Source organism: Triturus cristatus, chromosome 11, assembly GCF_964204655.1.
Source record: "Triturus cristatus chromosome 11, aTriCri1.1, whole genome shotgun sequence".
NCBI lineage: Eukaryota > Metazoa > Chordata > Amphibia > Caudata > Salamandridae > Triturus > Triturus cristatus.
In genome coordinates this window covers 694,746,775-694,774,054 of record NC_140594.1, presented here as the reverse complement: position 1 = coordinate 694,774,054, position 27,280 = coordinate 694,746,775, and the positions used below count along the sequence as shown (strand labels likewise).

General features: G+C 44.8%; 1 protein-coding gene and 1 non-coding gene across 2 annotated transcripts in view; one reads left to right on the top strand and one right to left on the bottom strand.

Moving 5' to 3' along the window:
• The window catches only part of LOC146785328 (ephrin type-B receptor 1), a 793,299-nt gene that overhangs the window by 586,650 nt on the left and 179,369 nt on the right, over positions 1-27,280 (top strand). The window contains exons 6-7 of the mRNA XM_085634314.1: positions 13,249-13,373; positions 17,626-17,788. Coding sequence (XP_085490440.1) covers positions 13,249-13,373; positions 17,626-17,788 — 288 coding nt within the window. The remainder of the gene's footprint in view (positions 1-13,248; positions 13,374-17,625; positions 17,789-27,280) is intronic.
• On the bottom strand, positions 21,678-21,753 carry LOC146785329 (small nucleolar RNA SNORD83). The gene has a single exon (XR_014971319.1). It is a non-coding gene; the product is annotated as a small nucleolar RNA SNORD83 (small nucleolar RNA).

Genomic DNA, 27,280 nt, shown 5'->3' with positions numbered 1-27,280 from the left:
CAACTTGTTAGTACTTCACACGTACCTAAGAGGACATGCTTTTGACTTTGTTTAGTCCCTGTATAGGAGATATTCATGCACTGTACAGATATCAGATGTGTTGGTCTTTCCCAGTATTTCCACAAAATAAACTGCATTTATATAGCACTTACTACCCCTGATGAGGGTTGAAATTACATTTTAATTACCACAATTTTTTCTTTTATAGCACTACTTATCACAATGCAGGATGTCAGAGCGCTTTAAAACACACGTGTTCATTACATATGCAATAAATCATATACGTTTGCAAATCAATGTACAGGATGTGTTACATAAGACAGTGGGGTTTACAAGGTGTAGAAGTCACATATCCTTCATCGCTCACTGTGTGGTATTAGAATTATTACCATGCACCTTCAAGTAATGCAAGGATCTATGTGTTCAAAGAAGTAACCCACTTACCTAGCTACATAAAATAAAGTCTGTCATCTGCATGTTACATGATATGCTTTGCAGAAGACACTTGAACCCTCTATGCTACTTTGAGTCAAAACAGACTACACAAAACACAGATTTTTCCAGCACATGCATTAACCTCCAGAGTTACCTTACCATTATTATTCACTCAGAATGGGTTCCTTGCTGTCACAGTGTGAGTAGGGAACCCCATGATGAAGCATGTCATCTACAGGAGAGTGAGGGTTCTTGTCCTAATAGTGCAGTGCACCCTTTCGATTTGGATTTTGTCCATTCTTTTTATTCACATCTACTCACGTAGACAGTGTTTGTGACTATTCATATTGGAGCAGTACAGTTATTTGAGTGGAACAATACTCCTATTAGACCCTCTTTTGTGAGTTTATATTATATGCACATCAGTGTAATCATACTCTTTCAACCACAATCCCCACCTCTCACTGCAAGGAGGCATCTTGGCGTTAGGATTCCCAAAAATTGTGAGCAACACCTGGTGGTCAGTGACCAGGGTGAAGTGCTTTCTGTATAGAAACATATGGAAGTGTTCACAAGCCCACATTACTGCTTAGACTTTCTCAGGTTGGGAATAACACGTTTGGTCTGCGACAGACTCCTGCTTGCATAAGCTACAATGTGCCTTTGAGAATTGTCGTGTCCACTGTGCTGGGCAAGGATCGCACCCAAACCCACTGGGCTGGCATCTACTACAATCTCTGTATGAAGTGTTGGATCAAAATTGGCCACTTAGGTGGCATTCTCAATTGCATGTTTGATTTTTCTTAAAGCTTCAATTGCATTCAGATAACCCCTTGAACACAGCGTTCTTTATTTTCAAGTCTCTCAAATGGGCAATGACGGTGGCAAAATTACGAATGCACCTGGAACAGTAACTGGACATGTCAAGGAAGGATTGCAGCATGGTCACAATTTGTTGTGGAGTAGTGGATGATAAGGCTTGTACTTTAGCCGCACCTGGTGTCATCCCCTTTCCCAAGAAAATATGTTCAAAGAATTTTGATTGTATTGTGTGAAACTCACACTTTTCTCCATTCAAAGTGAGACCAGAGTCAGACAGCAAGCAGCATATTTGTGTATGGGCTTTGTCATGTTCCTTTTGAGTGGCCCCAAATATCAGTATATCATCACTATTGTTAAAAGCATGTGTGACGGGCTGTATTATGTGGTGAATGACATCCTGAAAAAGTTCTGCAGCTGTCTTTTTTACCTGAACAAACCCATATATGCCAAAAAGGTGGTAATGTACCTACAGTTTTCCTCTAGTTCGAGTTGATGATACCCCTTGTTTAGATCAAGACGATAAAAGACTTTGGCACCATTCAGCTGTGTAATCATGTCTGCAATCTGTGGATCTGGAAGTCATTCTCTCTCAATTGCCTTGTTAGCATGATGCATGTTGACACAGTTGCGCACGGCACCTCTACTGTCCTTTTTGAGCACTACCACTTTCAGGGAAACCCATGGTGTCAGACCAGTAGAGCTTTCAATGATATCTTGGTTTAACAGCGTTTCCAGTTCTCTCTCAAAGCTTCCTGCTAGTGAAAAGCAATTCAACTATGTCGTTGAGCAACATTGATATGAAGTTGCACTTTCATGGTCTTAACCTTTCTGAGTCCATGAAACAATGATGGGAACTGACTTACTATGTCTGCATGTGCATTTATGTTGTAGTTGATGGACCCATGGCAGCAGCAGCACTGAAACTGAGTCAACATGCACTTCATCAAGTACCTTGAAGAACATGAATCGGTGCTTGTTCTTTTGTCTTCTTGTGTCGTATGGTTGCTACAAATGATCCTTGGCTTTGCAATGGCGTGGAGGCAGTCCACTTGTAGACCATGTTCTTCAAAGGTGTGAGACGGGCACTGGCGACAGTTCATTGTACTTCTCTGCCAGCATGATGTTTATTGTTCCACCCCTTTCGATGATAAAATGTATGGAAAAAACATTCACCTTTAGTGTGAGCTTAGGGCAATGTCCAAATGAACGTGGTTGTTTTACGTGGCAATCTCGCTTGGACTTGGGCTGTTTTCTGCGTGAAACAAAACCCACGTGCACACGTCGTTCACCAGTTGACATCATCATCACACAGCCATCTTATTCATTGTCACTCAACAATTTCGTGGAAGAACCTTTGGAAGTTAAATTCGATGATGATCGCCCTCGTTTAGTTTCCACTTGCCTCAATCGGTTCGCCTCTTGGTCTTGTGGGTGTGGCTAGAGTGCTTCTGGGAATTTCTGGTGTCTATTTTCTCTTCTTGATGTAACGTAGTCAGTTTCTCTTTTGCTTTGTAAACCACTACAAAATGGTTCTCTTTCCCGCAGTCTTTGCATGTTTGTCCAATGGCAGGACATTTACCTTGATGCAGAAAAGAGAATCCACTTTGGAAGCACAATTTTTTTTTCTTCTAAGACATCAATTTATTGCCCTTAACCTTGTGTTAATGTTTACTTTCCATGTTCAATGCTGATTTACTCTCGGCTATTCCAGGTTCCATATCAGCAGCTTGTTGATCCGCATCTTCTGATTTTGCAGCCATAAGCACTCTCTCCAGACTGAGTGTCTCCTGCAGAATACGTTGTCTGAAAGAGTCGGAAAGGCAATCCTATGGATATCTTCTTCATCATTAAATTCACTGAATTTGCAGTGCTTGAGGAGTGCCTCAAGTCTTTTAGCAAACTCATTCATTGTTTTTACAGCTAGCTGTCTGGCTTGTTTAAAGATGTACTTTTTATAGTCCGCGTTTGCCATTGGATTGAATTTAAGTCCTATTACATCCATATTCTGACTGTAAGATAGTTCATCAGCTTGTGGTATTTTCTTGATCGCTTCTTTCACTCCGTCACCTTCAAGGTCCTTTATTTATTTGATGTGCATTTTATCTGTTTCTTCTTGTGTGTAGATGAAATCATCACATTTTTCGATCCAGGCAGTACATCTGGTGCCAATATTCTGCTTTTGATGGTATCGAATGGGAGCGGAGGTTTCAAGAACATGGCAGCATCATAATCACTGGTGGAACTTTTCACTGTTGAGAGGAGGACTCGCTCTGGTGCCATCTGCTACCCACTTGGTTGTACTCCAGTCATACCATCTTCAAGCCTCAGCCATGTGCTTGCATCAGTGTTGTCGCGGCCGATCTGATATCGTATGGCTTCTTTTTCATCTTTGGTGGTGTGTAACCGTTTAGTCTCCTGTGCCTGGTCGTCGCCATTCTAAACCTTCTGCATCGTACCTGGTTTTCCCTGCCTTTAGCATTTCTTGGTGCCTGAATGATTTTGCTTTTGCAGCCTTGTGTCCTGCTCTATACCTGGTTAATTCTGCCTTCAGCGCTATCATACTGCATAGATGCTGGCTCTGTATTGGGTTGTGGCGCTATATCTTTTCTTTCGGCCTTACCAGCAAGTTCTGGGCAGACTGTGACTGAACTTTCTGTAGGGCCTTCACCTTCTTCGAAAGCCTTGTACAGGCTGCAATGATGCTTTGAATTCACATATATCAACCATCAACTGCTTCACTTCAACTGAGGCACACATGGTACGCATGGGCAGTTTGCTGGACCGCGGCAAACTCTCCGGTAGAGATCTCTTGTTTCTTCGGGTTACAGATCCCTTATCTCATCTCCAGTTGTAGTGTCCTCCCCAGCCTGGTGGCATGCAAATGACCACGTCATACACGGAGATCTGTAGTATACATCTTTATCCCTCAGAATGCAACTGTTAAATGCACGTACTGCATCATGAGCTTTATTGAGTACACCCAGACACACCCAAACAGAGTCCATCAGGGACCAGAAGGGTCCCACTATTCATATTTACAAGACACTACAGTATCCGCTTGCTCCTCCACCTAAGCCCAAAGCCTCCCTGAATCCAGCAGCAGGTCTTGGGTCCTCCTGGATTGTAGGGTAGATAAATCGTTGCTCTTCTTTATTGGGTAATGGCTTGCTTCTTCTTCTCAGCTGGATTCTGCTTTAGGGTGACAGCTCTCTCACTTCACCACAGCCCCCCTCCTGGCATACAGGGTTTATTACAGCGCATGCTGGAAAAACTGCCCCTTCAGGCCACAGCATTGCACCGGGTGATTGCCCTCTTTTTGGTAGGGCAATTGTAGCAGGGTGGTTATAATATGTGATATAGCTGGGAGTTCTTACCATGTAATATTGACAATATACCCAAAAGAGGACCTCAGATTCACACTAGTCATCCTTCTTTCAGTCTGGTAGAGTGGCAAAGAGCAGCAGGCTTACGTAAAGGAACACGTGCAAAGCATTTTACAGTACCAACATTGACGATAAGTGATTGATACGACCCGAAAGAAATGTGACAACAATTTAGCTTATTCTTATATAAATTTAGACACCAGAATGGAATCAATGTAAGGTGGATAACTGGAGTTTTAGATTTTAAAGCGTTGAAGAAATCAATACTTTGTAGAGCTGTTAAACTTTACCATTGTGGTCATTGGGTAAAATCTCAGGTGGCACAGGCTCACTTGTGGCGTGAGTTCAATTGAACCCACTTGGAGTTAAGGTCTTGCGTGCCCACAGACCAAGCTTCGACACTCCGAACAATTTTACCTTGCCCGGGGAGCTTGAGTACAGAGATAACTTGGCTGTCCTTGGCGGTGATCGGGAGCCGCAGGAGCTGTCAAAAAACACAGTACTAGACAAAATAATACTTGCAGGTTGAGGTCAGAGGAGCCCCTTGGAGGTAAAGTTTGGAAGGGCCCCTGGATCTGCAGTCACCAGGTAGTACAGTTCTACCTAGCTCAGGCGTCTTGGGTGCGGAGGTGTGCCTGACTATCTGTGGTGCTGAATGGGATGCGGGTGCTGACTTTAACAGGCATGCCAATGAAGGCATCTTCTGGGTTGCAAGAACTCGACAACTGCACCACAGGAGAAGAGGTGGGACAATGCAAAAGGTTCCCTTCATATGGGGCATTGAGTGAAGCAGTTAGTAGTCAGCTTGACCACCAACAACCTTGGTCCAGGCAAAGGTCATGACTGGGTCAATCTTCTTTTAAGAGGTTCTGGGAACACTATAGTGAGCTGAGACTCACTGAGGTTCGGTATTATGCTTCCCAGAAGGCACCCGGTCTTTTACCTTTGAGCTGTCCATGACGGAGACCGGCAGACTGTCCTTCTTTGGATCTTGGAATAGTAGTTTGTGCCTGTCGACTGCAGAGGACTAGTACCTCTAGTCCTTGGAAGTTCTGGTGAAGTCTTTGGGTCGCAGAGGTATTCACCTTCCTTTTGGAACCAGTTTCTGGTCCAGGACGAGTTGTAGTCCAGCGGGTGCAGGGGGCTATCACAGTTCTAGCACTTAGCTCCTCTTCTTTGTGGAATCCTGCCTTGTGCTGACACAGTATCTTCTTTATCCTTTTCTTCTTCAGAGCAGATCCGGAGTTCTGGTGTTAAGGGTGTGCCTTAAATCCTTCATTTAAGGTGTGTTTAGGGGTGTGAGGGCTAGTAGCCAATAGGCTACTAGTGATCTGGGTAGTCTGCCACTGAGGTGACCACGTCCTGGAGGGTGTATGTCACTAAACTACCCAGAACCTACTATTCTTGGGACTTTTCAAGATGGCACAAGCCATTCACGGTTGTGCAGATCAACTGCCCTGCCCTAGAGGTGTGGCTAGCTTTTGGGCATTGTATGCCACCTGAATACCTAATTTCCCAACATTCTCGCAAACAAGAATGCCTGGGTAGGAGGGGCATTGTCTCCACTGGGAGACAAGTCACTTATCGGAGGCAGTGAACCCTTTGAAGATCACTACCCTGATGGATCTTTCACTAGCCATCCTGGGGGGTGAAGTGTGACCTCCTTCCTGCCCAGGCCTTTTCTCTCTCATTCTCTGGGAGTGATAGCACTAACCAGCAGGAGGTCAGACTTCTGTATTGGTGGCAAATGGCTCTGAAAGCTCACCAAGGCACAAGGGAACTGTGTATCTCGGTGGGCAACCTCTGAGGATTATGTCAGGGGTGCAAAAGCATGGTGTTTAATACCACACATGACTAAATTCAGTGGTACCATCGTAGAGCTGCCTATCTTGGTTTTTGTCTTGTAGCAGTCCACGTTAAACTATGGACCGCTGATCTCTTGCAGTAAACTCGAATTGCAAGGTTACTGTAGAGGTATATATGTCTGCACATATATGCCTTCACCATTAAAATAAAGCACCCTGCCTTCTAGGCTTTAGGAGGCCTACCTTAGGGTTCACTTACATACCTTAAGGCAGTGAGATGACTCTGTCACACATGGTGTGTGCAGAGTTGTGCTCGAGCTGCAAAGCTGCTCATGCATCCTGCAATAGCAGCCCTGCAGACTTTATTTTAACTTGGGTTACTCAGGCTGGCACAAATACCGCTACAGTCTTGGTGACCCCTTTAACACCCTTGCCCTGGGTACCACTGGTACCATATACTAGAGACTTACAAGGGGGGTTAAAGTATCTTGCCAATTGGTTGTACCAAGTCACATTTGAGGGAAAGAGCACTAGCACTGGGGCCTGGTTAGCAGGTCCATTGCACTTCCAGTTCTAAAACCACAGCATCCATAGCAAAATGTTGGGATGACCATCCAAAAGGGGTGTACAGCTCTCAATCATCACCGTTGGACCCAACTGGCATACAGAAGTCATGGGCAGCACACGAGTTTTCTGCATTCACTTTGTGCAATTTAGCCACTAAATGGGCATCTCTTTATTTTTCCTGTTTAACATCAAAGGTCAATGATTTGTCTTTAATTCTTGGCTCATGAGGTGAGAGTGTGGCTGGCTTGCTTTAGCTGTATTAGATTTTGCCAAATTGTTACCCAGCCAAAGTATGGGTGGCTTTGTTTTTTCGCCCTTCTCAAGCCTACCTATTGCATCAATGCTGCAAAGCTTGCAGTGTACTGTATTATAAAACAGTAACACAGGGTAGCTTTGTTGTTATGATGCTCTTAGGTCTGGGAGACTGATGTATTTCAGAGTTATGCAATGTATGAAAAGAAAGATCACGTGTGCTTACCTGAGGGAGGCTCCTTCAGGAGGAGGTTATAGTGAATAGGCAAGCCCACAGGTCAGTGTTACTGTGACAAGTAGGCTGTCTCTGGTGCACCATGTGGTGTAACATGTCTAGGATGCAAAATTCTTTTTAGCAGGCGTAGTCTAGTGTAGATTCTGATTTCTGGACATGGTTTGTAGTGTCTGTTGCTGTTTCTACAGCTTCCCTCTTGGTGGGTTTTTCTATGCAAACTAGTAATATTTCCTTCTAAAGGCCAATATTTTCTTGAAAGTGCTCGTTGGGATTGGAATTGCATGTGCCTTTTTCTTGTGTGTTACCTTTGTCACCGTTTCCTACTCATCCTTGGATACTGTGTGACTTACACCTATTTTGATGTGGAACTGATACCTCTTACTTTGAAATGTATGGTCCATTCTTGGTGGGGGCATTCTGGTAGTACTGATTCCAGGGTGAGCTGTCAGGTGGTACTGGTAAATGTGAGGGTAGTTTGGATATAGTAATGCCAAAAATAAGAACATGAGATGTTTGCTGCTAAATATGGAGGTGACATTTTTTGGGGCAGTGTGTAATTTGTAAAAATATAAATGCAGAGCCCCAAATGTTTTCTTAGGATCCTTTTGCTGATTACCAAAGTTGCCATAACCTTTTTCTTTCACTGCCCTACAACTGCTTATTCTTGCAGGTTCTTTTTACATCCCCTTTTATGCCATCATCATTGTTTTCTTAGCTTTGTTTCTCCTTTCTCCCCTTTCTGTCTTTCTATCTTGCTTTGGGTCGTGGACTGTTGGGGAACCTCCTAAAATGAGTGCAGGTGGAAAACACTGAGTAAGAATACTTTACATAGGAGAGCGGTCTCACCTCTGGAGAGCGAGGGCAGCTAAAGCAATCACATCTACATGGAAATGTTCTGCATAAGGATTATTATGCCTTGTTTGAGTAGGCTGACAGTGGAGTTTCTTTGTTCAATCCTTGGGTACAGGAAGCTTTACACTGACAAAAGGCAGCATCGTTTTATGTCTAGCTCACAAAAGTGTGAATCTTCTGCCTAAATCAGGAGGGCTTGCATGTAAACTCAGTATGTGCTCAATTGTACTCATGAAAGACCTACTAAACATATATGTGAGGCCTTAGGATATGATCTCGCTCCTTGTGATGCCACTTCCTGTAAAGTCATGGCTTGTGATGCCACTTCCTGGGATGTCACCTCCGTTGTCACACGCAATGATGCCACTCCTTTTTAGGTCTCGCCTGACCCAGCGCATGCGCTGATCTGGCGATACATTTTGTGAGGGCTCCAAAAAGTGCTACCAGGCCAGCCTAGAGCTACAGTGCATGTGTGCGGGCGCGCGCGTCACGCTTTACCGCGATTACTTTCACTTTCGCGGCCGCTTTGATGTTTGATCGCGATCACTTTCGCAGCCGCACGGCCGCTTTGATGTTCTCCGTGAGGCTACAATAGATTGCACCAGTTAAAACAAGCATTGGCATAGCCAATAGGCCTCGGTTTTGGGACCTTATAAGTGTTTAGTTATGTAGCTGTTGCATGGCTAAACACTTATAAGGTCCCAAAGGCGAGACCTATTGGCTATGCCAATGCTTGTTTTAGGACTTGTGCCCTGCTTCAGCCATAAAGTGAAGCACCTGTCATCTGTATCCTTTCAGATAATCATAAAAACCCTACACTGCATATAGTGTATTTTTTGCCTGTGTTGGTGGCACAAGGGTTTTAAGAATACACTATGCGAAGTGTCACCCGGATTGATACTATGAGGCCCTCATTACGAGTGGGGCTCTTGGTAATTTGGATGGGGGAATAACACATTATGAAGAATAACATGCAGGATAGGAGTGACTGTGGAGATTGCTGCCTGTTTTGTTTTTCGCTGGTGTCCCACTCCGAGCCTTCTCCTGCTTGCAGAAATTGAAATCCCCGGATGTAATACCACTCGCCGCCCCTGTTCCCACTAAACTTTGAATTCCGAGGGCCCTGTAACCTTTACCCGCCCCTTCAGAATTAGTAGCACGCGCGTAAAGAGGGGCGTTACCCGCCCCTTCAGAATTAGTAGCACGCGCGTAAAGAGGGGCGTTACCCGCCCCTTCAGAATTAGTAGCACGCGCGTAAAGAGGGGCGTTACCCGCCCCTTCAGAATTAGTGGCTCGCGCGTAAAGAGGGCCCTAGTGACATTCTTGTTATTTAAACGAGCACATTCAGCTTGTAGGACAGCCTAGATTGGGGCATGCTCATTTTAGTGAAGCATTGTGAAATAAACAAATATATTCTTCTGATATATTTTTCTATCGCGCCTCTAATGTATTTACTTCTGTTTTAAAGTGGTGCCTATTGCTGGTTTTACTTTTAGCCAACGCAACATTGTCCACCTTTGGACCCTTAGAATGATGAAGCGCTAAATTGACCCTGTCCAGATTCGGATGTGGGACCTGTATGTTTCACACACACGCATGCCCACACATCAAATGCCACTATCATTTCTTGAAGCTGAGTTCCTCCTAATCCCATTACTGTGACATCACAGATTATAATTGGCGAGTTTTGACATCAGTGACCATGTAGGAGCAGGAAGTCTCTGCTACATCCCCCATTCAGCATATTTCAAGGAAAGTATTAGTCACGTTGGAGTTCTGAGCCTTTTATAGAGAACCTGGCCTGGGGCCTAGTGCTTTACTTGGCACAGACACCTCCATGATTTACACCCATTGGAAGTCCATTGCTTTGCAATAATCCCATTGTCTGGGCTGGAGGGTTGGGGCCACGGAGGCAGGGGACGCCTGCAGACCAGCACGGCCTGAATAGTAGAAAGGCTCTGATGCAAGCGTCTCTCTCTTGGCTGGGTTGCCGACGCGGAGGAGTTCTTGATTTTGGGGAAGGTGCCCATCCATCCACCTGCCCGCCACGATGGCAGGGTGCCCACGATCGCACATTATCCATGTGGATCACGCAGAAGCCTCCACGGCTCCAAAAACGGCAATTAAGAAAACAGCAATCAAGTTAAGTGCTTAATTTCAGCAAATTAACATCTCCTGCGAACACGCGAGGAGACACAGAAAAGGCGGATTAGATGTGCTGTGTAAACACAGACAGCAGCGGCGCGGCATGAGGGGCGGTAAACAACTCGAGGCCCCTCCGCCTGCCTCGATGGATTCACAGCTCACCTCCCCCACGGGCTGGCAGCCAGAAGACACGGCGAAGGCAACCCCTCTGAGAGCAGGTGGAGGAGAAGGAACCGGGCAGTGCTTAATTTGTAAAAAAAAAAAAAAAAGTGACAGGGCCCATGTCAGGAGGTCACTTCAAATTACACAACTCGTTGCCCCTTTCAGTGCTACAAACGACAGTACTTACACATCTACTAACCATCACACCCCTACAAATGTGACAATTCAGATTATTCCAGTTTCCCAAAGCTATAAGAATGGCTTGGGCGGCAGGTATTAGTTGATTTAATGAATATTGATTAAATGAAAAACTGTTGCTCAACTCCTCTCTAAATTACAGAAGCAGCGCCACCATGTGGCAGACTGTTTTAAGTGCTGATGTTAACAATTAAGTGCTGGTGCTGAGCACCGGCAACCACTGGCCCAAATTAAGCACTGCTGGAGGAAACACGGGAGCGAGGCAAGGAACTGGATTTCTTTAGAGAGTGAAGGGCCCGAGCTACATGGAGCTCCGGAACGAGTGAAAGAACTGTGCCAGAGAGAAAAAGAGGAGGCAACGACTGGGCTACAGTGAGACCAGGAGAGGGGGAACTGTATGACAGGGGAGTGTCTGGCAGGTGCTAGATGATTAAACTCCATCGAAGAGTAAACCAGCCGCACGGATGTCATGGTGCAGGCAAACATGTCTTGTCACTAGTGTCATTTGAATGGTTTTTAGGGCCCGGGGCAAACCATACCTTAGCGGCCCCTATTAGGAACATCTTTGTATTTTATTGCCCATTTTCTGCTAATTCAAACCTTCCGATGCCAAACAATATTGGATAATGTGTTAAAGGGTGAGATGGAGAAATAGACAGATGGGAGAGGGAGAGAAAGTCAATTTTTCTAGAAATCCTGTGGAAGCTGGAGGTTCTGATTCATTGCCCACGCCTTAAAATGTAATTGTCTGTCATATGTCAATCAATATTTGAAACAATGGCCGGCCAGTAAGACAGCCTTGTCTATGGTAATTGGACCTGTATGAGAGCCAGACTTTTGGAGATTTTGTGTCACAAACGAAAAACCCTCAGCTTATGGTGATGAGGGCGCTGTCTGCAGATGACCATGACTATAAGGCACACTTACATTGTGAGGTAGTGATACTTTGATTACACTCACAATGTGCCGTCTCTTCCTACCTTGATATGTTACTGAGGGCCTTTGTATTGGTTATTTCTCCCCTACAGTCACATTCTCATTCTTTTATTGTTTTTTAACTCATTCCTCTATCTATTATATGTGTGTCCCTGTATGTCTCTGTATGTACATGGGTCTATGATGTAGTGTAGATTCTGCCATGTTGTCTGAAGTTCATTTAGGTAAAAAAAACCTATTTAAGGGCAGTGGCTATATATTATTTTTGGGATCCTGCCTCTGGGGTGGCCTAATATCAGAGTTGCTGAATGTTGGGACCGCTGAATGCCTAGGATGCCTAGTATTGATTACACCTCATTGCTCTTTCTTCCACCACTTTACACTTCCTGTCTCTTGATCTCACTCTTGCAGGTTCTTTTTCATCCAGCTTTGTCTCTTTGTCACTGTTTTCTGTTTTTTCTCTCCCTCCTTTTCCGTCCTTCTTGTTTTCTTCATATCTGCTTTTCTCTCTCTTCCCCTTGGCTAAACTTTGTTGATAAAAAAGAAACCCACCCGTGCACCCAAAAGAAGAATGGGTGCTCACAACCTTCAATCACTGGCACAGATTAGGCACTGTCTACAGGGCTATGTTATAGAGAAGACAATGAGAAAGTGAAGACCAAACCTGAGGAGAGAGACCCATTGCCTCTGGTGGAGTTTCTGCTTGTACTGCTTGATGCCTTGCACACCTCACTGGATTTTCCAGAGACATTGCCTGCATCCAGTCATCCTTTACATTATGTTTATATCTCATTTATCACAATGCCGCTCCCTTCACTGCTATCCCCTACCAGGGCCGGACTGGGAACCCAAAGCAGCCCTTGCAATTTTTTTAAGACCAGCCACCCTCCTCCGACCTTCCCCCGGGTGGGAGCAGGGGCTGTGCCAGTGTAAAACACGGTTGCTTTTGTTACTGGGGGCAGATTTTGCTGCACCACTGAAAACAACGGCCCCCACGGCTGCAAAACTGGCCCCCATCCTTCTAGTCTCCCGGGAAAACCACCCAATGCCCGCTACAGCCAGTCCATCCCTTTCCCTTACAACTTTTCTCTTCTGCCTATCACTGTCACAGTTCCTTAATCCTGTAAAATCTCTCTGTATTTCTGTTCCTGCTTCATTCCCTTACTCCCTTCCTCATTCTGTCTCTTCTTATTGCTTCTCAATGTTGAGCATTTCTTTGCCTCATTTTATTTCTGTAATTCTTTCGATTCCTCTTTCCCTCCTTCTGATTCATCCTCTGTTCAGTTGTTCGTCTCTCACCCCGTCTTGTACCTTGCTCTTATCCCTCATTCTTGAAACCCGGTCTGAGCACAAGCAGCCTTGACCTTGCTGAGGCCCCGCATCTCTCTAAGGTCTTTTGTATGAATTTCTCAGCTTCTTATGTTCTTATGTTCCACTTTTTCTTTTTTCTCGACAGCTCCTTCCACTGTTCCCATTATGCACCAGGTCAGTGCCTCAATGAAGACCATAACGCTCTCCTGGCCGCAGCCTGAGCAGCCAAACGGCATCATCCTTGACTATGAAGTTCGCTATTATGAGAAGGTGAGAGCGCCACATCCGCAGTAAAGGTCTAGAGTTTCGAAAGGACTGGGAACTGGGGCAGGTGGGAAAGTTGTGGCGGGTACAGGGGTGTAACAGTGGTGCCAGGCATTTCATAGGACTGAGATGCCATGGAAGGATCTCAACATATCTCTTGGCCCTACGGTAGTCACTGTGGTGCAACAACTCTTCCCCTCATCCTCCGGCAGACACCTCACCGCTGCTGTTATTTACCAGTGAGAGGGATGAAGCTGCAATAGTTGATTAGGCACAAAAAAAATAAGGCAGCTAAGAAAATGTGAAGTTTTCTCTTATTGTGTTCTAAGTCATTGATCCTTTTTCTCTCCCCACCCTCCAATAAACCAAGAAGATGATCAGAGGGTCCACAAGAGTCAGGCGACTTTGGTCTTCTCAATTGAAAAGAATCTGCAAACCATATGTCAACCCGATTTGACATCATCGGGGGTCACCCTTAGCCTCAAGCGTAACCATAGGATTGATCAAATTCTTTCGAAACCTTCTTCCAGAGGAATGACAAAACAAGGATCCATTCCGCTTTCCATGCTTGATAAGAAACCTCTCTGCGTGTGTCAGAGGCTTGCTGTCTTCATGGTGGCCACCTTATCATTCCTTATACTATTCCTTATGCACTGATAGATGTGCCTTTCTGTCAAGCAGAGCAGTCAAATGGAGGGTCTTATCCATGGCCAATCTATTGGAATGTGGGCAACAATCTGAGTGGGGATGTACAGACTATATCTCAAAAGAGTGAGGAAATTCTTTCAGAGAAAGCTGTGCCAGCAGGTCCTCTACCAGAGCCCATTCACATCCAAGTATTGTTTGGCATGCCCCTCTCTTATAACTTAGCACTCAAGGCCTCCTGTATGCACATCTCATATATCTGCATGTGTCTTCGTCTAGAATCGTTCTCTAAACAGTATGTTTAATATGATTTCGCAAGTAAACATGTTAAATTGCAATGACATAACACGTGTTGAAAGCACAATGCTGCAGATCTGAAGGTGTCCCATAAATGGCATTGGAGCACATAATATAGGCAAGTAAAGAAAGAAGGGGCTGAAGGAGAAGAAAAGGGAAAAACAGGCCAACATAGCAGTTCCTTCCAAACTACAATCATAGTCACGACACAATCAACAGTGGTCTCTCACAGGAGGCTTCTTCTAGAATTGTATTGAGATACTTTACGAAAGGAGGTCCCTTCATTATATGGCTTTGAAACTTGGGTTCGTGAACAGATGTTTGTGGTCTGGCAGTACCGAGGTATAGAGTCAATTTAAACCCCTATCGCCAACTATCCCAAGGGCGGAAGACAGAGTACAATTCTAGAGCCAGTATTATTGTTCATTTCAGCCCAGAACAGAAACAGCTGCTAGGGCCTTACCTACGGCATCTATTGGATGAAAGCTTGCACAGTGGAGAATTGATTCCCCTACGATCTCCTCTTATGCGCAGGAATGATGAATGCATCTTGGCAAAACCTGTTATTGCATAATTTAGAGTCTGTAGATTAGCCTTCAGCAACAGATTTATTGCCTCACTTTAAGACTGCACGTCATATCTGAAAAATATCACCCTTAGAGTGGAATTTCGGAAAGCAGACTAGTTCAGACAAGTAAAAATGAATTTATTTAGATCTTCAATGCTGCATATGTATTCTGGATTGCATTCTCTTAGGCGTGCTCTCACATAATGGCTTTTAAGTTCATAATGCTTTACAATCAGGTTAACAGGCTCCTATAACAGGTTTATGATTAAAGAGATCTTTAATACAATTGCAGTGGGTTAGAGTGCTTTACATTGAAGGTCATCCTCAAGCTAACGTCTAGGATTTTTTTTTCTTCATTTTTTAATGTTTTTTTAATCAGTCCAAACAATCTATTTCTATTTACCAGGTTTCTAATTTTACAACCCTACTTATTTACAGTTCATGTTGCTTGCACATATCAAGAATACAAGCATGATGACTTCAACGACTCTGTTTCCTAAGAATGTTTTGGTATTGGGTCTTTTAAGTAGATAATGCATAACTGGAGTAATCTGAGCCCTACCTATTCTGGCCGGTGCATTCATTTATTACAAGTCCAAGGTGCGGGGATCCGTTTCATCGATGGTGAATGTACGTCCATGATAGATACAAGAATCTTCTGTTCAATTTCTATCCTATCCTTCTTAAGAGTTTATTTACTGCGTTCTTCCTCACAGCGCAGAGTCTTAGTCATAGATCCATTTGACTTCATCTTTTGTGTCTCGAAATATGTACTAAAGAACAGGAAACTTCTTACCAGTCCTTGTGGGTGAGGTTGAGCAATGCAGAATAGCTTAAAAATATGTAGCTAAACCTGGGAGCTTAATAGCAATGGACGAAAGATCTCAGGGACTTCCATACAGCTAAGTGTGAGTGATTTGTAAGAAGATAAAGAAGGGGTCGGGGAGCAGTTTTGATCATCAGTGGTATGGATTGCCACACTCCTCCACAGTAAACATAAGGTATGGTATCTTTCGTGAACACCAGCTGGGGAAAACCTAAAAGTCTGGGTTCCGCACCGATTGCAGCTTGTTTGCCACAAAATAGATTTTTCTCAAAAAAACTGAATGACTGGGTAAAAGTACCCAACTAAGATGTGGTTACATTTCACCACAGTATACATTTCAGTAAACATTATCCGGCGACAAAGTAGTCAAGAGCTTTTTAATTTTCCCTCTTGGAGCCACCAAGCCCTCCATTTAACCAGACAAATAAAAAAATGAAAGTAGAAAAAGGACTGCAGTGTTGGACTCTGTTTACATGCTGCCACTGTAATGTCAAGAAGGAGTACCTGCAATTGCTACAGTGAATCAGCTTAGCAGCCTCTGTGGCAGCCCACAGTCTGCAAATGAGGTGGAGCCTGGTGCTTTCCTTTTCTTGGTTGATTTCAATTCAGCAGTCTAATGCAGTTATAGGACCTTGAGGTGTGGTACACTGGCAACATTATTTAAATATTTAATTACACTTTTGGGCCTCAGAAGTTTTTCTAGAGCATGTTCATCAATACTGATGGAAAGAGTCGAAGTTGAGGGGGAGGAGCTTAAACGCACCATAAAGGGGAATGCAAGGTAAGAGTCGTTTTCAGATTCGCCCTTAGATTTTTCCTAAACGGCTGTCATCTAGCAACATTTAGAATAGTAAAAGAGGTCAGGATTTAAAGGTGACAGGATGTAAAAAAGCAACACCAAAGACAGGCAGCCACAGCCGGAGAGTTACTTGCATTGAAAAGAGAGAGAAGCATTCAATTATCAGAGTGCATCCAAAAAGTGAGTGAGCCCCAAAAGATTGACTACCGTATAATAGTGGCCATCAAAGAAAGTGTTAATATCTCCAGACCATGAATATGTGAGACCGGAGTATCAACAAGACTCTGGGCTGCCAGAGAGAGTTGCGACAATCCAGAAAATGTACTGCACCTGCGAGTAGAACACACCAATATGACATACCCACAGACAACAGAAACAACTGAGCAAGCCTCTCAAAGACAGTCAGTGATGTCCAGAGACCATTAAGGAGACTGACTGATGCCTAGAGAGTGAATGAGCAACAGAGAACATAACTCAAAAGTTTAGGAGAGTGACCTTTTGAGATCAGGGACCATTGATGAATGAGTGGCTACCAGATAGCAGGATCCTTGAAGGAGGATGAATTATTTCCACATAGAAGGTGCCAATCTTTAAAAGCGAACCATTAAAGGGGAAATGTTATAAGATTCTGGGTCGTTTTGATCCTTTCAACCTGGGTGAACTCACATCTCTTTTGGCTGGAGAGTTATCCGCTCACATGGATTAAATGGTGTGCTTGCCCCATTAACCAGTTTTGTGAGCCAACAGCATTCAAATCTAATTACCATTTCCACTGGAAATCAAATTAATCTAAGCCTCTGTTGATTGTAATTAATTTCCAGTCAACGTCATAAGAAGGCATTTAGACATTGGTAGGATCAATGCCTACCCATACGTTGGAGAAAAACAAATTGCATTTTCAAAGCTAAATCAGTAGGGGGTGAATATTCAATGCACATAAATTTGCTGCAGTGATAAGCTGCAGAACTAGGGTTACAGGTGAGTAACAATTTCCATATTAATTTCGAAGCTATTATATTTTAATGCTGGTTGATTCCTGTGATTTCTAAGCACAGCTAGACTTATTTTTCCTCAGGATGATTTGCTGCATCGCTAGCTTTATTATTGTCCTCTTTCTTAAAAGGACCAAAATGAGTTCAACTCATCCATGATCAAGAGCCAGACAAATACAGCCCGGATTGACGGACTAAGACCGGGTATGGTGTATGTCGTCCAAGTGAGGGCCAGGACAGTGGCTGGATATGGACAGTACAGTGGCAAGATGTGCTTTCAGACCTTGACTAATGGTGAGTGTGACTTCTGATTGAACAACTGTGAGAAACAGAGGATATCTACTCCAACAAAGACCATAAGAGAAAACAAGCAATGCAGTGCAAGAGAATGGGCAGAGAAAGAGGAAATCAAATTGGAATGGAAATGAGGAGGTGAAGTATGGGTGGAGTAAGTATGTAGGAATCTTGTGAGGGAGTCAGAGAAAGGAGCACACATGTTTTTTACTTTACTTACGTAATGTCATTGAAGTTCCACATGAGCTGTGCTCTCTACTGCAGTGGCGGCCGCCGCCTATCTAAAGTGGTAGGGGGGCCCCGGCAGGAGGGTGGAGGGTTGGTGGGGAAGAAATAATGTAAAAGTAAACAAGCATTTACAATGCAATGGTCTCGGCATTGGTAAAGTTAGAGCTATTGGCATTGCTCATGACATTTTTATGTTTTTGTTTTTAAAACATTTAAAGAAACTGCATTGTTATTTACAATGTCAATAGTTTAATCACTCTCAAATGCGAGACCTATTGCATTTGCACCCACACACAGATAAATATTGTAAACAAGTAATGGAGAATTGACGTCAAAGCATTATGAGCAACATTCTGTGAAATGTTTATGACATTCAGAAATTCACAGATAATGCCGGAAAACCTTACTCCTAGGTAACTTTAGTATTTCCATTTTCACATTAGCAAAAACACAGAGTTACACGTGCTCATGTGAAAATCTGTCAATCAACTGCATATTCATTATCCCTACACCCCCTTTCCTCATCATGAAAACAACTAAACTACTGCCTCTGTAGACGTACATTTACAACCTTTTCCAATTTGGAAAGAGATTGGAGAGCATTTGGTTAATACCCTTAAAAAGTAATTACGTGGGTCACACTGCATTATAAACATGGAACTACCAATTACTTGCAGCACATGTATATAGATTTGCAGAAGGCGGCAAAAAACCCAGCCTTGCTAGAACCAATCCCGGATAAAACATGAGCCCTGATGAAATAAGTATACTGCCATAACTTGTCATGTTATTCCAAGGCACCAAGAGGGACAAGTGGAACTTTTTTTCTCAGGGAAAAGTAGATCTCTGAAGCATTCCATCCCTTGGAGAAATATATATTTTTTTTATAATTCCAGAGCGCTTCTAGCTATACTTGTGATAATAATTATAACAGTGTGTCAAAAGAATAGGAAGTGTTTTACAGGGGTACGCTAACTGACGATTACAATATGATGATCAGCATGAAAATATGTACCAAACGCACAACTCGTTCGAGTGTTTTCAAATGCAAATTAAACGTTCATCAAGAAAAAAAATGCAATTCCACATTCTAATGTTATACACATTCCAGCAAAATACAAAATAATGCCCATACCACAGTTATACACAATTGGTGAACCGGGAAAGGCTTGTGCAGAATAAAAGGTTGCATGACAAATACAGGCGTGTAGTCCCACTGAATGTTCTACAAATACTAGTTAATAGAAGAGAGTAGTAGTAAAATGGAGTTTGTGGCTCAATGGAAACTCAAACCATCCTTGTTGTTAACTGTGCCAAAAGCTCCGTATCATACAGGTTGCAAGGCAGGTCAGCTCCCTGTTGTTGTTTTAGTGCAGCACTGTGAATGACGTCTACTTACCCCCCCGAGTGACATGCCCTATGCCCTCCTCTCCTGGCTGCGCCTCGGGACAAGCCCTCACTTGTATGTGTAATGGGTCAGCACCTCAGACTACACCTCATCTCTTACTAGTCTGTGGCCCTCTCCCCGGTACTACTCCTGTTTTTGTACCTCCTCTCAAGCGTATGTATCACTCACACCAGTCAGTGGCCCTCTCCCTGGTACTCCTGTTTATACATCTCCTCTCCTGGGTGTGCATTACTCCCCCCTCAACTCTCACCAGTCAGTGGCCCTCTCCCTGGTACTCCTGTTTAAGCATCTCCTCACCTGGGTGTGCATTACTCCCCCCCTCAACTCTGACCAGTCTGTGGCCCTCTCCCTGGTACTCCTGTTTGTTTATGCATCTCCTCTCCTGGGTGTGCATTACTTCCTCTGATCTCTCACCAGTCTGTGGCCCTCTCCCTGGTACTCCTGTTTATGTACCTCCTCTCCTGGGTGTGCATTGCTTCCTCTTATCAGTCTGTGGTCCTCTCCCAGGTACTCCTGTTTATGTACCTCCCCTCCTGGGTATGCATTACTCCCCCCTCAAATCCTCCAAGTTCTTGGCACTCTATTTGATACTCCTAGAAATGTGGCCCTCTCCCGACACTCCCAGCCCTCCCCCTCCTCTTACCGCCTTCTCCAGGTGCCCCCTGGCCAGGTCTCTGTTCTTGGTGTGATGGTGCAGCACGGAGCCCAACTGCAGGTGTGTACGAGCTTCCTTGCGCGGTCCCGGCTTGCTCCCCAGCACGGCCTGCAGGCAGTGCACGCACAACTTCACCTTCGGCGGGCTGGAGGTGCGGAAGTGCTCGGCCAGGCCCAGGAGCGCCACGTACCAAGGCTCGGCCGCCTCGGCCTGGGGGGGCTGCGGCGCCACCATCTTGGCTCCAACAACAAGCGGCCCGGACCCGACGCCCGACGCTCTCGCGAGACCTCTGCGCCGGAGCGGACGATAGACGTCACGCACCCGGAGAAGAGGCTTCTGGGAAATGTAGTCTTCTAGGACCGCCGGAAGCGGATTAGCATTGATTCGAAGCTCTGCATCCCTATTCTATTCCCTGCGTTGTTTACTTGTCACACGGGCGCAACAGCAAACCTGATGATCTGTTGTTACATGCCCCACAACTGATAATCATACAACCCTCATATGCCTTTAATCATCCACCAGAAAGTGGATGATTAAAGGCATATTGAAGGCATATAAGCATAGTGCTTCGGAGCACTTACCGCACTGTCCTTCATGACCAGCCGCTCGTAGGAGACCATGAGCTTCTCCAGGGGGTAGATGACGCGCCGGAGGTAGGCCTAGTCCTTGGTGTTGTCATACTGCCACTGCGCGTCCAGCACGTCATGCATGGTCACCATGTTGTCCTGCGTAAGGAATAACGACTGTTACTGAACACGCGGACCCCCCATAAGCCGCTCGATTACTTTCAAGATGTGCATGCATGGCAAAATACACAGCTCTGCTCAACCACAAAAAGCATCCTGAACCAAGTACCCCAGCACGTCATGCATGGTCACCATGTTGTCCTGCGTAAGGAATAACGACTGTTACTGAACATGCGGACCCCCCATAAGCCGCTCGATTACTTTCAAGATGTGCATGCATGGCAAAATACACAGCTCTGCTCAACCACAAAAAGCATCCTGAACCAAGTACCAAAACCCGGCCGCTGCCATTGACAGCCTAGATACCCGGAAAGGGAACCCCCCTTGAGAAAGAAGCTGAACTCACGCGGTGCCTTCACAGCGACCGCAGCAGAACGGACGCCTCTTTAGCAGGCCAGTCATTGGGACGACTTGCTTGGGGGGCGGGGTCAATGGTGGTGTTGGAATTTAAGTCCAAACATGCGCAGAGTTGAATAGTAAATGTAGCTATTCCAGCAGCCAGCGCCCCCTGAGGCACGTCGTTAAAACTAACCCCGGGCAGAGAACACCGCACCGCCATCAGAGTTTTGGCTACTCCGAGTTCTGTTGAGAACACGATCTTTAGGCAAACACTCCCTAATTTAATTATTTAAAAAAGGCACTTACCTGCTCTGCTGTAGCGTCCCAGGCTGCCCTCCTCGCATGATCTCAAGATGTACAATGCAGGGGTTTACGAGCAGGGGGCCTTTTTTTTATAATTAAATTGGGGAGGGTAGAGGGGAGCGGAGTTCCAAATCGACCTGCACGCAGAACATGCGCAGTGCTAAAGGATGCATTGGTTCGCAGACGCCACACAGTCCCGCCACGCTGCAGTGCCATCAGCCATGGGTGATAGATACAAGTCATCCTCGCACAGCGTGCTGATGAAATCTAGCTCACATCATGTGGCTCTGCAGGTTCCGAGGCCGACCACACAAAGTGCCCCCCGTGCACTCACCCAGTCTCCTCTCAGGGTCGTATTCGAGCAGTCTGCTCTCATAGATCGTCCTCACTCTCAACTGTCTCTTCACTGCAGCTACCACCGGGGGGCGCTGGAACAAAGCCCCCGTCAGGGTTTCGAGTGTCTGAAGAAAGAAAAATCATCAAGTCACCTCAGCGGCCAAGCACAGAGCTCCTGCCGTACAGTAGGAGATCAGGTGAGGGAGCAACGCCGGGACACCACCGCCTTTCTCCGAGGCACAGCAAAAATGCCTCGGAGAAAGGGAGCCTCATTTTTGGATTTGGGGGCGTGTTTTGCTGTTGTCTCCTCCCTGAGACTTCTCGCAAAAAACACGCCCCCCGATCCGAAAAGGACGGGGCTTCAACGGAGTGACTGGACCTCTTCTCCAGTGGCTGGCCAGCATTTAAGAGGCCAGCCAATGGAGAACAGGAGAGAAGAGGGGCGGGTGCAAGCCCCTCTTCTCAAAGTCACTCCAACTCATTAAATCTCGGAGCGAGACTGCGCAAGCGCAGCCTTTCGCAGCCGAGACCTAAAAACATAAAAGACTTACCTGACAGTTTCCTCTCTGCTCCTCTCATCGGGCTGGAAGGGAATGGGCCCTCAGTGCACAGGCTCCACACCCAATGTAGACGCTGCTCTCATAGCATGGGAGCAGTACCAGGATTGGTCTGAGCGGCCTTGTTTGACGCTCAGACACTGCACTGGAGCCTGTGGCTTTTCTCAAACCTGGTTGTGTAACACAGCTGGGTTGGAGAAACATAAGTGCGCATGTGTGTTTGGCAGGCTTAGGACGACCGGCCAAATACACATGCGCACTTATAAGTGCACACTACTTCTCCACCTTGACATGACCAGCCCTGCCCTATACTTATTGCAGGGCTCAGACAGCATAAATGAAATGCTAATAACAATGTGGTAGTGTCATTTTATTTATTATCTGCTGGTTCTGGGCTTTGGGGCGATGCTCCTACACCATTACGGAGGAGCAACCCGGCTGTAGTAAAAAAGAAAAACAGAATGATTATAGTCTTTCCAAAGACTTGTTGTGAGCAGGATAAGTATCCTTTCTATTGAGGCAGAGGCATAGAATTCCCTTCCGGTCCCAAATATTAAGTAATATGGAAGAACATAAGGAATGTTGGAAGAAAAAAAAGGCAGAGGAAACTGGAAGGAGAAATGGATGCAAGTGTAAAGGGTGCTAAGAATAATACTGTGTGAAAAGAATTGCATTAAAGGATCAGAGAGGGACAAAGGCTGGGGAGGAATCAAGTTTGAGATGAGGAAGTATAAGAAATGAGTACAAAAATAATGTTGCAGAGGGTGGAATGTCTTGAAAAGTAAATGTCCTCAGGCCATGAAGGTTGAAATAGGTATTTATTTAAGACATCAAGGACTACAGATGGTGCTCCCTCTCCAGCCAGCAAACAACTTACCACAGAGAGAACCCACCTAAGTCACAGTGCATAAGAACACTAGAACACTTATGAACCAACACTCCAGCTTTGAAGATACATGCACTATTACTAAAGATATAAGCACAATACAGACCTGGCATAGGTACAACACAATGGAGCATGGAAGGGGAATTGTGTAGTAAATGAACGTTAAATAAAAAAATAACCATATAAACAGCAGATGCATCAAATTGTATTATCTTGTGGTGCTTCGATAACAGGTGCTAGTCACAGTGTTAGACAAATCAATAGTATGATTGCTTTTACATTCCGAAGGATAAAAGTCTGAGTTGCATAAGATAAAAGTTGAACTGTGACTTGTGGTTTGCACAAGTATCTTTGGAGGGGCTACTCAAGTCCATAGGACATTTTACTAGCTATCATACGGATATATGAAGAGCAAAAAAAAAAATGAACACATGCTTGAACTATGTCTACACCTGCTAAATCTGACTTATAATAATTTGGGTCCATTAGACCTTCTACCAACTCTAGGAGCTGTTGAGTGTAAACCCAGAGCACAGATCTGCCCAATGTGCCTACCAGGACTGGGTCTATATATTAAGAAACCTGTTGGACTCCTTTTTTTCAGAAACCATTATGTGTGTATCAGTGGTATCCTGAATCAATCATACCATTCAATAATTGCAATTGATACCAAAGAAGGGCCTTCTACATAGAAAATTAATTGTATGTATTCACATTTTCTTTCTATAGCATCAAGTAAATGAAGAACACAAAACAGTTCCTTAGTGACAATAGTGCAGATGATGCAGTGTCTGAACAAGGTGCAAAAAGTGATTATGTGCAGATAGCACAACTCTTTTCTCAAGTCGTGCTATTCACAACAATTGTTTCTTGAAATCTGTTACAATTCACAGATATTCACTCTATATAATCCAAACTATGGACCAAGAGATCTTTGTGTCAGCGATTCGACCCTAAAGGCATTAAGATGGTCTTGTCAAGACAAGTCATCAGACTATTGTAATCACTACCTGGATCACTGCTTTTCATATTCTTTCACTGCAGGTGTTAGCACATTTAACACTTCCCTCGTGGCTTTGCCAATGATTGTTTCTCTTGCCTTTCTAAACTCCTGCCAGTCCACCCCCAGTGTAGGTACAGTGCTTAGCAGACTGTTCCCAGGCTTCCATAATTGGGAGCCAGAAAAGGGATCTTATCTTCTCAAAAGCGTCCAAGCAATGATAATTGATTTTAGACTTAAAAGAAAAATTACTGATTATCGTCTACAAAGCATAATTTTCTGTCATTATAAGAAATACTGTCAAATGGAATAGGAGTGTTTTAGCATTTTTAAGCCACGCTCTACCTTTGTGGAGCCCTCTAAGTTCCGGTCCTATGGAAGACTTGGAATGGATGCATCATTCATGGCTGCCTTGAAATTGGAGAAAGTGGGAGACTGTCTAAACTCTTGTGGATGAGAGGGCCACAGTGTGTGACCTGTTACTAAGAACTAACAAACCATGATCCTGATTGTGTAGCGGATGGCCTATGTGAATTGGTGAGTTTCCAATGGTTTAAAGAATCAGGACTTAAGTGGCAACACCATGACATCCAGGAGACCATTTAAAAGCTGATATGGTGATTGGCCGGTAGCTAATGGAGTGACCACCTTGCATTAGGGTCCTGGTCCTTCCTTTTAACCCCAACCACAGCATGAATGGCACTACTTTTGATCCTCTGCAGATTTGCCACTGTGGAAGCGCGGACCCCCCATGTAAAGACCATTACAGTATTACAATAATCAAACCTAATATCAAGTTTTAGGGCTGTCTTTTGGAAAGACAACAGAGGGATAACGGGAATTAATTTATCTCACTGACAAAAACAATTTCCCTCGGCCTTGGCTATGTGTGCCTCCAAGAATATCTTCCAGTCAGATGCAAAACCTAGCGTTCAAACCGTAGTAGACAAGGTAGCCACAGAGGGAGATAAAACGACTAAAACGACCTCAGGCACGCTAAACTCTTCCCTCCGAAGAAGATAAACTAAATGTGTTGTACTTCAGGCTGGCCTGAGTGGCGCAGGCAGCTCTTGATCTTAATTAGGAGCATCTGCCACACAAAGACGCTTCTGGAATTTTCGGAATACATAAACCTGCCCAGGGTCAGAATTTCCTATTAGGAAATTTGGCAGTCCTTGAAGGGCGGGTCTGACGGGATCGTGTTTGGCATGTTTGAGGGCCTATTTTATGGTCTGGTAAGCTGGATTTCTGTTCGTGCAGTCTGTTGTGAGACATATTGTTGGCTTACCAAGAACATGTAGGGCTTGGAGCCCACCCCTTGCTTACCATTGGTTGGATTTCCTCTCTCTCTTATGTGTTTGCTTCTTATCCAATGGCTTGCCTTGTCCATCTTATATCTGTCCCTCTCCTGGAGCATTTCCAATTTACTTGTGTTATTCCGCTGCTCGCTCTAAGGGACCTGCATTTTTCTTTCGTCTTAAGCACTGCATGAGAAAGCGGGTGAATTCAAGCTCCTCTCTAGTGTGCTGCTCTTCCAATAGTCCTGTTTGTTGCTCTTTCTCTCCCATGCCGGCTCCACGTTGCATTCGTAACCATTTTTACCCCATCCACCATGTTGCTTCCCCACCCACACCCTCCTTCTCTCTCCCCATTGCTCCCCTCTGCTTGTTTACCCGTGTGCTTCTCTCCTGCCCCCTCCACATTGCTCCCTCACTCGTTGCTTCTTCGCCCACTCCTGCCCTCTGTGTTGCTTATCCCCGCCCGCGCTGTCCTTCTCTCTCACCCAGTGCTTCCCCCTTTGCTTGTTCGCTGATGCGCCTCTCCCCTGCTCTCCCTACGCTGCTTTCTCCACCATTCAGTGGCGTAGCCAGGCCTTTTGCCGCCTGTGACATCCCCTGCATTTATCACCCACAGCGGCTGAATTTAAGAGCAGGGGAGGAGACTGCCATCCCGAAAACTTGTACCACCCGGTGCAGTCCGCCCCCTTGGTAAGCCAAAGCTCCCATTGCTTCTCTCCCCCACCCTTCCTTCCTAATTCGTCTTCTCCGTATTGCTTCACACGCCATGTTCTTTTGCACAAATCCCTTCCGTGTTGCTTCACAGATCCCACACCCGGCCTGCTGGGCTGCGAACCCATCCTGGACCTGATTCAGGCCCTCAGCGTGGCTCACTCCCCAGTAGCGCTTCAATAAAAAAAACTACAAAATGGTGTGCACCACATCATAGCGCCTTAGTTTTTTCAATCTTTATTTAGTTTAGCCATGCTACAGAGCAACAGCAATGCTGTTCAGCATGGCTAAAAAACATTGTCAAAGTTATAGGAACCAAAGGTGAGACCTTTTGGTTTTCCCATTGCTTCTTACTGTTGATATCACTTATATTATTACGCCAACCATTGCCTGCAGCAAGCACAAATGCATGAAGCCTGCTATACCGTGCAAAACAACTATACACAGTGTCTGTACAAGTTCTAAACCGCCCCGATGTGCAAATGTGGGCCACTTTTTTAGGTATCTGATTCAATAATGTGGACACTTTTATTTTGGTGTCCTGGGCTATTTTTTGTGACAGTTCAACCGTGAACTTGCCTTTGAGAATAACTACTGGGGGCAAAATATGAATTTCGCCATTATACAAAATGATCATTATTTAATACTTCAAAGATTATGGTCATCTTTTCATTGCAGAAATGCCACCGTGACTCAGGCCAGAGGAAAATCCTACAGTCATGCGAAACTAAACACAGAAGCTAGAAGCGTCAGGAGGCATTACAAACGGTAGCAATACATTGTAATGGCGATGATAACTACATGATGAAAGGACAAAAACCAACTGTAAATTGCAATAGGATCAGGTCAACTGCAAACCCGAAAGCAGGCCAGATAGCTTTTTTTATATGTATAGAATGAGAAGATGAGACCAACATATCTATCCACTAATGTTCCAGTTTCAATTTTGAAATGTTTTTTTCTTTTGGATTCATTGTCACTGTGGAGAACAGGCAATATAATTCTGCAAAGAAACACATTAGAAG